Genomic DNA, 12,691 nt, shown 5'->3' with positions numbered 1-12,691 from the left:
TGAACCTAAAGCAGTAAAAATAAATGTTTCTGCGTCTTTAGTTTTCCGCTCACTGTCAGCCTGAGTGGTGTTGATCTGTGGATGAGTCAACGTTTGTCACCATACTTTTTTTTTTTAACATAACATTCTTTACTTAAACATATTGGTTTGATAAAAGTTACAGTCGATAGAAAGTGTTCAAATGTTAAAACAAATAAAACCAAAACCAAACTGTCATTTATAAATGTTTCCCATCTTAACTAGGAAATAAAAAACTTATGAAATCCCAAACAATCTAATCTGCTGGGGTGCATATAACATAAATAGATCTCTATATTATTTAGACATAAATATATATAAGCTGAAATTGACTAAAGTAATAATAAATAAAAATTTTCTGAAAATCATTACATTATTTTCTAATTCTGGTTCAATAGAAATATTGTTTTTAAAAAGCAAACAAATAAGATAAATTATTACATACTACATCACTCATAAACTAATATTTTGTTGAATGAATGTTCCTCTAATTTGTCCAGGACAAATTTGTTTTTGCTTTCTTCAACTCAATTAAATGAAAAAACTGTCTTATATTACTAAATGATATTTTTGCAAATTTTTAGTTATTGTTCCTGTTTTATGTCTAAAGTTACTGTTTGTTCAGTGACTGTTGTAAATTCAGCTTTTTCTTTAATGAAAGGAGAGGAATACTTATTGGTACAACTGTGTATATATATATATATATATATATATATATATATATATATATATATATATATATGAAAAGACTTTCATACACTTATTGTCGAACAATAAGACATTTTCAGTTTTCTTTGCATCCCCTGCAAACTGTTTGAAGTGATGCTAAGCCTTTATTTTCTTTGGCAATGTTTGTTTTGAGGTCTCGTGCCCTTTACCTTCTCTTCTCTTGTTGTCCCGCCTCCCTCACCGACTCTTCCATCTCTGGGCTGCATCTCCAGCACAGTACGGAAAAGCTTCTCCGACGTCTGCGTGAGGAAGCCGATCTCAGCGTTGGGGTGGAGGCCGTACAGGTACGGGGACTCTGCAGGCAGGGTGTCGTCAATGTACTGAGGGAGAAGACATGACGGCTGTGTAAAAAGTCGAACTAATATAATTTAACTTCATCATTTCAAAAGGAGTTTTTGTTCAAGAAAAACTATCAAGAATGATGAGAAATCAGGAAAAACATGTTAATTAGTAACTCCAATTAATCCCTGTGAACAGGAACAGACTTTTCCCTCTACCTTTAAGTCCTACTGAGAAAAACCTAGAATGAAAGTGTATAAATGATGAGTCATTTCTGGTTGAGACTCAAACAGTCTGGATTAATTGACAGACTGCTGCTGACGATAAAAAGCAGGAAGCAAATGTTGCCTTTTCCATCTGCTGGGCTTTAATCAAACACCTTGCTCTTAAGCTGCTTTTTGCTGAGAACTTCTGTTTGATAATAATAAAAAAATCTAATCATAATGTCCTGATGAAAGTTTTAAAAACATTCTGGCCTTTAGAGGAGGAAGACTTTGTAGTCAGCTTGTTTGATCTCCTCAGGACTTCCTGAATAACTTTTACTGATGGCGTACACCTGTATAATGTTGAAAGAGCAGAAAAATGCTGAGTCACTGGGTTCTTCTTTATGCTTATATCACCCTTTGCCTCTCCAGATGGTTTGTAAGGGAAGCGAGGGCCTAAAAGACCCCCAGGGACCTGCAGGCCTTTATAGCTTCTTGGCCAAATCTCAATTACCGAGCCTGGGATTGGTTTGTAGTGACAGCCAGCGGTAAAAACTCCACTCCTCTCCAGGTATGTGCTCGCTGAGTGACAGACTGAAGGGAAATTAAGTACAAGTCATAGTCTCTGCAACCCCTCCCTGAGGGAACGCAGAGAGAAAACTGAACTGATGATTAATATAAGATAAGATGCAACTTTATTTATCCCATCGGGGCCGTTCGCATCCATATTCACCGTGCATTACATTCTAGCGTGCAGCAGCACACGCACACCCACCCTATTTCTGATCTGATCCAGTCAATCTGCATTCAGTGATAATAGACAACGGATTTGGTGAGGTGCACTGAGGTGAAACGGGAACCTGGAAATGACAGGAGCTGTCATGACTCGTCTGAAGAGCTCGGAAAGCAAAGTCAGACCTTATTATGTCCATGTCTGCATCGGTCATACTTATCATATGAGATGGTCTCATCTAGCACATTAATTCCAGGTAGGAGTGTTTCTCTTTGCTGACATAGTCTCATTTTCACCCTACTGAGACATTTGCAGTTTTGAAGGACATGATTGGTGAGATTTTTATTCTTATAGCTGTTTTTCTCTATTTTTAAATCTATTCTCCTGGCATTTCATGTTCTTTATTTGTACTATTCTGTGAGACACTTTGTGATTGTACATCTGTTAAAAGTGCTATATAAATAAAATTTATTATTATTATATTATTTGATTGTGTCCCTTTTATATGGAAATAATATAAAACCACTTGGGGAAAAACTATTTAATTTAACAGCTGAACACTTCTGCCTCATAAAACCTACAAAGATAAAAGACTTTATTGCAATTAGTCACTGAAAACCTGCACAAGTCCAGATATGCAAATGAGCCCAAAGAGAGTCTTTGCAGAACTTTACAAGCTGCTGCTCCTGGTTGACTGACAGGAAACGCGGTCCCACAAAGTCAGCCGTCACTGGAAACCATGGAAGGATTATAAAACTCCTTCAAGGTGGAAATTCAACTCAGAGCAGGTCGAAAAGATGTTAGCTCGTTCCAGTCAGCGGTGTCCAAAATGTGAAGCAAGTACAAACAAAATGGATGGTTTTAAAAGGGATACGTACAGAAAGACTTCCTTGTCAGGAGGAAATACAGAACATGCCAGAAAAACAACATAAAGGGAAAATACAAGACTCAAAGTTTGTGACCAAAGTAAGCAGATGAAGGAAATGATATTTATTTCCAGAAAAGTCACATTTTAACCACCTTTACCATCTAAACAGAAGATAACAAGGTTATGGTGGGCTGAAGAGACGCTGCCATGGACTGTGGCTTATTGGATAGAAATGATTAATTACCAGTCTGCACTGGAGAAGGAGAAGATGGTAGCCAATGCTAGTGCCAGGCCCAGTGAATGGCACTCACCACATTCTCACTTCCTTTTTTCAAGACTGTAATAATCTGACCTGTTAAGGTGCTCAACTCAAACTCTACTGCTATCTATCTATCTATCTATCTATCTATCTATCTATCTATCTATCTATCTATCTATCTATCTATCTATCTATCTATCTATCTATCTATCCATCCATCCATCCATCCATCCATCCATCCATCCATCCATCCATCCATCCATCCACCTGGAATTAAACATATAAAATTAGATTAAATTAGCAATATGAGATTTGATGAGTGAGATGAAATATATTAGATGAGGAAAAAATGTGACATTTGATGCACAGTATGTAAAGTGAGAGTTGAGATGAGCTCAATGAGATGAGGTGATGTAAAAGATGAGAGATGCAATTAAATATCAGACAAGATGAATTTATGTTATAAAGCATGCAAATTAAATGAGCTGAGAGACTAAATTAGATATATAAGAAATGAGATATGTGAGATTGTATATGATATGATGGAAGAGATGAGATGACATAATGAGATGAGATGAAATGAGATGAGATGAAATTAGATGAAATGAGATGAGATGAAATGAGATGAGATGAAATGAGATGAGATGAAATGAGATGAGATGAAATGAGATGAGATGAGATGAAATGAGATGAGATGAAATTAGATGAGATGAAATGAGATGAGATGAAATGAGATGTGATGAAATGAGATGAGATGAAATTAGATGAGATGAAATGAGATGAGATGAAATGAGATGAAATGAGATGAGATGAAATGAGATGAGATTAATTAAATGAGTTGAGTTGATTTTAGTTGAGATGAGATGAGAATAAATTAAAGTAGATTAAACCAAATTAAATGAGATGAGAATAAATTAAAGGAGATTAAACCTAATTAAATGAGATCAGATGACATGACATCAGATTAGATTAAATAAAATTAAATCCCCTCGGGGATAAATAAAGTATCTTTGATTTGATTTGATTAGAAGAAATAAAATGAGTTGAGTTGAGTTGAGTTGAGTTGAGTTGCGATGAGATTAAATGAAATGAGATTGGATTAGATTAGATGAGTTGAGGTGATTTTAGTTGAGATTAGATTAGAGGAGAATATATTAAAGGAGATTAAATCAAATTAAAAGAGATAAAAATGAATGAGTTGAGTTGAGATGAGATGAGATGAGATGAGATGAGATGAGTTGAGAGAAGTTGAGATGAGATGAGATGAGATGAGAGAAGTTGAGATGAGATGAGATGAGAGAAGTTGAGATGAGATGAGATGAGATGAGATGAGATGAGTTGAGTTGAGAGAAGTTGAGATGAGATGAGATGAGATGAGAGAAGTTGAGATGAGATGAGATGAGATGAGAGAAGTTGAGATGAGATGAGATGAGATGAGAGAAGTTGAGATGAGATGAGATGAGATGAGAGAAGTTGAGATGAGATGAGATGAGATGGGATGAGAGAAGTTGAGATGAGATGAGATGAGATGAGATGAGTTGAGAGAAGTTGAGATGAGATGAGATGAGATGAGAGAAGTTGAGATGAGATGAGATGAGATGACATGACATGAGATGAGTTGAGTTGAGAGAAGTTGAGATGAGATGAGATGAGATGAGATGAGATGACATGAGATGAGATGAGTTGAGAGAAGTTGAGATGAGATGAGATGAGATGAGTTGAGAGAAGTTGAGATGAGATGAGATGAGATGAGAGAAGTTGAGATGAGATGAGATTAGATGAGATGAGTTGAGAGAAGTTGAGATGAGATGAGATGAGTTGAGAGAAGTTGAGATGAGATGAGATGAGATGAGTTGAGAGAAGTTGAGATGAGATGAGATGAGAGAAGTTGAGATGAGATGAGATGAGATGAGTTGAGAGAAGTTGAGATGAGATGAGATGAGATGAGAGAAGTTGAGATGAGATGAGATGAGATGAGATGAGATGAGTTGAGAGAAGTTGAGATGAGATGAGATGAGAGAAGTTGAGATGAGATGAGATGAGTTGAGAGAAGTTGAGATGAGATGAGATGAGAGAAGTTGAGATGAGATGAGATGAGATGACATGAGATGAGTTGAGTTGAGAGAAGTTGAGATGAGATGAGATGACATGAGATGAGATGAGTTGAGAGAAGCTGAGATGAGATGAGATGAGATGAGTTGAGAGAAGTTGAGATGAGATGAGATGAGATGAGAGAAGTTGAGATGAGATGAGATGAGAGAAGTTGAGATGAGATGAGATGAGATGAGATGAGTTGAGAGAAGTTGAGATGAGATGAGATGAGAGAAGTTGAGATGAGATGAGATGAGATGACATGAGATGAGTTGAGTTGAGAGAAGTTGAGATGAGATGAGATGACATGAGATGAGATGAGTTGAGAGAAGCTGAGATGAGATGAGATGAGATGAGTTGAGAGAAGTTGAGATGAGATGAGATGAGATGAGATGAGATGAGAGAAGTTGAGATGAGATGAGATGAGAGAAGTTGAGATGAGATGAGATGAGATGAGTTGAGAGAAGTTGAGATGAGATGAGATGAGATGAGAGAAGTTGAGATGAGATGAGATGAGTTGAGAGAAGTTGAGATGAGATGAGATGAGAGAAGTTGAGATGAGATGAGATGAGATGACATGAGATGAGTTGAGTTGAGAGAAGTTGAGATGAGATGAGATGACATGAGATGAGATGAGTTGAGAGAAGCTGAGATGAGATGAGATGAGTTGAGAGAAGTTGAGATGAGATGAGAGAAGTTGAGATGAGATGAGATGAGATGAGTTGAGAGAAGTTGAGATGAGATGAGTTGAGAGAAGATGAGATGAGATGAGATGAGATGAGTTGAGAGAAGTTGAGATGAGATGAGATGAGATGAGATGAGAGAAGTTGAGATGAGATGAGAGAAGTTGAGATGAGATGAGATGAGATGAGTTGAGTTGAGTTGAGTTGGCTTTACCTGGTGGTAACTGTTGTAATCTAAGTTTCCCGGCAAGGGAAAGCCAGGTGCAAGATACAGCTCCCCCTCCATCATCTCTGGTCTGACAAACTCCTCCAGGTAGGTCCGACACAGCCGGCGGTCCCAGTCGTCGGTGATGTGACCCCCGTACATGATCTCACCAAACAGGTAACGCAGATCATCATATGGTACCTGAAAAGGACATTATGGCAAAGTATTGTGTTCACCTGGGCTCAACTTTAAGATTAGGATTCCAAACTGTGAGCTGTACAGAAGGAACACATGTGACCTTCAGGTTGGCCTCCAGGTAGTTGTAGAGGACACTGACGGATATGGTCAGGTCCCCGATGTTAAAGGGATACGATCTGTTCCAACCCTGAGGACCAAATTTCCTCCTCTCCGCAACCACAGCATGGAAGTAACAGAGGGCAAACCAAATGCTCTTAAACTCGTTCTCCCGTGCACACGTCTCCAGCGAGTCCTGCAAAACAAAGAGACAAACATTTTCTCACACCTTTAAACTTGTGGCAGCCCTATGATCAGTTTTATTTAGTCAAATCCTCAGAGTCAGCACATTAACAGACACACAATAAGGTGACTAGACGGCAATAAAACCCAACGATAAGATTATTTTCTAATTGTCGCAACTTGTCAGGCACTTTCAGCCTCCAGCTGTCTCCAGGGCTCATTATTCTAGACAGGCAAATAAAAAAGATGGACGTAAATGGCATTATAATAAGCATCCCAATAACCCCTATGGAAACAGGAAGGCTAGATTCTTTTCATTCCAGCATGTGCTGTGGAGAGTGTCACGGTGAAGGCCCTGCTGCAGTGCCCCGAGGAGCTGACTGCTATGATGCACATGCAGAGTGCGCGAGTGGAGTGCAGGCTGACTGCCATACCGTCCCCCCCGCCCCCCCGTCTGAGACGTCATTAATATTCTGCACAGTACTCCGCTGCTCAACACAGCTGAAAGAGATGCATAGCCCCCCTATCCATGACCTGTGGACTGGAGAGAAACAACACGCATTGCGAGCGTAGATGGAAAGATGCATAAAAATACAAATGCATCAAATCCAGCAGCACGTGCACAAACAAACATCTCCGTGTCAACGAACTGTCAGTATGAGTGTCTGATTAACCTGAAATTATGCCTTGTAGGATGAGCTGCTCATTGCTAATCCATAACAAGAGCATTCAGAAGAACAGAGTCAGTAAAGTTGCACCATGACTCCATGATACGGCACGTTTGGGGAGGGAAAATATCTGCTGTTGGAAAGACCACAAACAAAGAACCTGGCTTAGCTTTGGCTGTTTTTGCACCACCGGGCTATTAGACACAGTTAGCCGAGCAATGATTAACTCAGAGAGTACACACAACTAGAATATTCTTCCATCCTAACCTCTGAGGACCTCCTCGTGGCTCTGCATAAGGCAGGGCTCGTAACGCACTGCACTTATCACTCAGATAGACATCGGCAAACTAAGGATTGGGAAATGGATTGGGAAGAAGCTGAGCACTCAAGTAATGATGCAGAGAAAGATGCATTGGCAGAAAAACACTGAGGGAAGGGGACGGCTTAGATGGAGACCAAGAAATAATAAAGCAAAGAAACGCTAAGGGAGGCCACCGTAGCACACTGACCCATTTTAGCTACGGAAATGGTCTGGGCGCATGATATTGTCTGGCTGTTCTCTGATAACACACACAATAAGTAGCGAACTAACCTCACATTATGTAGCAGAATGTAAACACACACTTTCAGGAAAGAGCAGAAGTTGTGATTATGGTTGGCAATGGTCAGAACATGAAATCTACAGCAAAAGTGTGTGTGAAAAATGGGCCATATGGAAGGTATGGATCACATAACATTATAAACCAACTGCCTAATAATATCAGAAGTGTTAAAAGAAAATTTACACTGTACATTATTATGCTAAAAGTATTGGCTCATCTGTTTTTATGCATGTTTTATGTTATGATGCAAGTGAATTTAAGTGACATCCCATTCTTAATCCACAGGGTCTAATATGATGTCGGTCCCTTTGAAGTAATAACAGCTTTAAGTTTTCTGGGAAAACTTTCCATCAGGTTTAGGAGTGTGTTTACGGGAATTTCTGACCATTATTCCAGAAGCACATTTTTGAGGTCAGACGCTGATGTTGAACAGGAAGACCTGGCTCGCATTCTCCACTAATTCCCCTAAACTGTTCTGCCCTGTTCAGGTCAAGACCCTGTGCAGGTGGTCCAGTTCTTCCACACCAAGCTGGATCATCATGTCTTTATGGAGCTTGCTTTGTGTCCTGGTGTGCAGTCATGTTGGAACAGGAAGGAATCATCCCCAAACTGTTCCCATAATGCTAGGAACAGGGAATTCTCCAAAATCTCTTTGTATACTGAAGCATTCAGAGTTTCTTTCACTGGAAGGAGCCAAGCTCAGCTCCTGAAAAACAACCCATTTTTATTTTTAAATTAAATGTTTGCTGACTTCATTTTTTCTCTCACATGTGTTTTATTGTTGTTTATTCCTGTTTTACTGTGTTTTACCTGTTACCTCGGTATTTTAAACCAAAGATCATTTTATTGATGTCATTGGTATGCGTACTTTTAATTTGATTTTAATTTTGTTCAGCAATTTGGTCAACAGAGGTTGTGTTGAATGTGCTATATAAATAAAATTTGAATTGAGCTGAACCCACACCATCATCGCCCCTCCATCAAACTTTACACTTAATACAGTGCATTTAAACGGGTACTGTTGTCCTGGCAGTCGCCAAACCCAGACTCGTCTGATGATTCCCAGATGGAGAAGCGTGATTTGGCCCTCCAGAGGACTTGTTTCCTCTGCTCTTGAGTCCAGTGGCTACGTTCAACGCTTTGCAATAGTGATATTTGACAAAGATGCAGCAGTTCACCATGGAAAACCAATTACCAAGCTGTCAAGGCACTGCTGTGAAGCTAATCTGAAGACCACATGAAGTTTGGAGGTCTTTGGCGACTGAAAGTGGGAAAGCCCAGTGCACTATGCAGCCGCTCTTTTACTTTACACAATGACCACATGCTGAGCTGTTGCTGTTCTCAGTTGCTTCAGTTTTGTTATAAAACCGCTGACAGTTGATTGTGGAGGAAATTTCACAACTGGGCTTGTTGCAGAGGTAGCATCCTATCACAGAACCACCGGTGGAATTCACTAAGGTCCTGAGAGTGACTTTTATAAATGTTTGCAGAGGCAGACAGTAGGTCAAGGTGCTTGATTTTATAAAACTGCAGCCTTGAAAGTGACTAAAAGACCTGAGTTGAATTATTTGGACGGCTGTAGCTCAGGAGGAAGAGCAGTCAGCTTGTAACTGGAAAGTTGGGGGTTTGCTTCCAGGCTTCCCCTGACTATGTGCCAAAGTGTCCTTGGGCAAGACACTGAACCCTAAGGTGCCTATCGTGGTATGGGTGTGCATGGAAGTTACAGTCTGCTAAATGACTGTAGAATAGAATTTGAATGGGTGAGTGAATACTTTTGGCAGTATAGTGTACCTGGTTGAAGTTGTCCAGGGCTTTGTGCAGGTTGGCGTGCATGCCGGTGGGTGGTTCGTTGGTGATCTTGATGGAGTTCTCCAGGATGCCCTGTGGGATGATGTGGCCCTCGCGAGTGGAGGAGGGCTCGGCGCTGACAAACACCCTGAAGCTCTCATGGCTTCCTTCTCCATGCTGCTCTAGAAGTTTCTCCAGCGTTCCCAGCCAACGAGCCACCAGGTGGATGTTCTTACAGAGGAAGAATAATGAAACAATACCAGGAAAAATGATGTTAATATGAAAAACTGCCTTGTTATGTGGAGTAAATAGGCTGGTTGTCCTCTTAATCTACAACAAGAGTTATTTGTCCATTTTTCCTGGATATCTCTGAAAGTCTGGGTTTTAATGGATGACACATATTAGCCCTAATAAAGTGCTTGATGCTGGAATTGCCACTATGATTAATTTTTGTATTGACAACCAGCAAAAAGGAGGAATTAAAATGTTGCCCCGCTCTTCACTGTGACTTTGATGTGGCACTAAATTAATTGGTACACAGCACTGGAAAGCCATTTCCAGGTTGACGACATGCAGCTACTGTTCGCTGGTGTAACTTCAGCCTTACTTTTCTGCATATTCATCTCTCTGTGTGGTGCATGGCCAGCAGAGCTGACTTGTACTATCACACAAGCATGGATGAGCTCAATTTTCCATCTCAACTGTCCTGACGCGTACAGGGTATCCTATGAATGATAAGAAGTCAGCCAAGCCCCCCCACATCTCAACCATGCAGCGCTGCCCATTCCCTAAATCTAATTACAGCACTAATAACTCCAGTCATTAATTCATAAGCCGCTTTACTTTCTCATTTCCCTTTGCTCTCAATATTTAATCTTCCTTGTGATGGCTGAAGCTAGAAGTCTTCACAAACGAGAGGACACAAGAGGGAGTGGGACGTCAATTTTGGAGTAACAGAATAAAGAAAGAGAAAAGTTCATTCTGTGATTGAGGAGTTCAGGACGAGCTGGGAGCTGAGAAGAAGATAAGTTAGTTTTCCACTTCATGCCTAAGAGAGTAATGAATGGTATACAAATTAAAAAGTCTAAATTTAAGCTCTTTTTCATCAAGCCGGAGTGCAACCCTTCCCTTTGGCATGTAAATAGTTTAGTTAGTTTAGAGAGCCAACAGAAGACGGGACAGGCTGCCTCAGAACTCGTCACTGTAATGAAAGCATTCATCCTCCGGCTCCACGGAGAGAAAATGGGAAGGAACGGGGAAATCGAGGCAGACCAGTAGCCCAACAGACAAACAACACAAAGAAGCTGCTGCTTTTTTTTTAAAATGGCTTTTTAATTAACTTTCAGGTGTGACATTTTTTCCCTCCTTCGACGTCTGCTTGATAAGGGCCTCCCAGCCTCTGCGATGACTGCGCTGATATTACATCAAAGAGTCATCCATTTACATAATAATACAAAAGTTGAATCTAAAACCCATTAGAAGGCACCGCCGGCAAGGTCTTTGATGAACTGCTATCAAAAAGAACCTGAGGGGAAACTACGATGACGCATTTGACGTCTCACGCTTCAACAGATATAAACATGAGCAGGTGCATCACGCAGTGTTTCTCTTTCACAAATAAGTAAACAAAGAGGTCAGGGAACGGTGGTGAGGACAGCTGCACAGCTGAGCTGCAGCAGCGAGGAGGCAGCTCTGCAGCAAAGAAGCTGACAGACTCAAGAGTGACATGGGAACCTAACAAACAGCGTCGCCGACATGATGATGCCACTGACAGCAAAACATGAAGCTGACACTGAGTTTAATGACAAGGAAGAGTAATATACAGGATACACCAGAGTGTTGTAAGTGTGAAGGTTGATTTTTTTTTTTTGTTTTTTTACATCATTTAAACATAAGCAATTTTATCATTCAGTATTCATCCATTTGCTTGCTACTTATCCAGGGTCATCAGGGTCATCTGCCCAAGCAGGGAAGCCCAGAAACATTCGCCAGCTTGTCTCGGGCGTCCCAAACCGTTCTTCAGACTAGCTAACAGATGTAATCCCTCCAGAGCGTCCTGAGTCTGGATCCCTGGGTGCTGTGACCACCTCACTAGGGAGGCGCCAGGGAGACATCATGACTAGATGCCCGGGCCACCTCATCAGGATTCTCTGGATGTGGCGGAGCAGGGAATGTACTCTTAGCCCCTCCAGGATGACTGTGTTTCTTATCCAGTCTGTAAGGGAGAGCTCAGCCACCATGCAGAGAAAACTCATTTCAGCTACTTGGACTTGCAGTCTCTTTCTTACAGTCACTACCCACGGCTGGTGGCAAAAGGTGAGGAACATAGTTAGACCGCTAAATCTAGAGTATTGCGTTATCACCATTCGACCACCTCCAATGTGAAGATAAGCCAATGTACCAAAAAGCCAAATGTACCAATGTGCGGGAAGTACCAAAAACTGCAGTTCACCCTTTCTCCACTGGGGGCTCTAAAAAGGAGTCAGTCGCCACAGAATTCCATGTTAAAAAGGCCAAACCAGAAATAAACATGTTTACAGACTGGTACAAAAACATTTTAGGTTTAATAGGTCAGGTTTACCTTCATGACGGCTGTGGGAAGGGTGAATTGCTTTATAACTCATCTGTTTGTGTTCTTGAAAGTCTGCATAATTAGGGGGTGTCCAATATCTGTTTGTAAGAAGGCAGAATGTAGCACAGCTGCAGTTTTCAGCTGGTCAACAGTGTAACTTAGCTTTTGCCTGCCTACCTCCATTAGCTGGTTAGCAAAGAGCTAGTTCAGTTAGCTGTTAGCCACAGGCAGCTCTGAGTTTGATAGGTGTCAATCATCCACCCCCATGCTCACAGCCCCCCTTTCAGCTCCACCTCTTTGCCCATTTTTATATTTTCTCGTAGTGACAACATGCATGATGCTGCCGGGACTGCAAAGGTGAGCACTACCTATCACGTTTCAATTCAGCTCTTAAGAAACCTGTGTATCTTTGCTTTGCTTTGCTCTTTCTTTACCATAATAGTCAATGTCACACTGATCCACCTGTCGATTTCCTGCTTCATCCTTCCCTCGCTTGTAAACAAGATCCTGAGATAC

At 40.8% G+C, this 12,691-nt stretch overlaps 1 protein-coding gene across 1 annotated transcript in view; it reads right to left on the bottom strand.

Annotated features, from left to right (window-relative positions):
* The window catches only part of dnah9 (dynein, axonemal, heavy chain 9), a gene marked incomplete at both ends in the record, with an annotated part of 232,712 nt that overhangs the window by 10,780 nt on the left and 209,241 nt on the right, over window positions 1–12,691 (bottom strand). The window contains 4 exons of the mRNA XM_079260636.1: window positions 897–1,067; window positions 6,078–6,269; window positions 6,367–6,558; window positions 9,607–9,834. Coding sequence (XP_079116762.1) covers window positions 897–1,067; window positions 6,078–6,269; window positions 6,367–6,558; window positions 9,607–9,834 — 783 coding nt within the window. The remainder of the gene's footprint in view (window positions 1–896; window positions 1,068–6,077; window positions 6,270–6,366; window positions 6,559–9,606; window positions 9,835–12,691) is intronic.

The sequence above is a fragment of the Telmatherina bonti genome, assembly GCF_933228915.1.
Source record: "Telmatherina bonti genome assembly, chromosome: 21".
Lineage (NCBI taxonomy): Eukaryota > Metazoa > Chordata > Actinopteri > Atheriniformes > Telmatherinidae > Telmatherina > Telmatherina bonti.
This window is presented reverse-complemented; position numbering and strand designations above follow the sequence as displayed.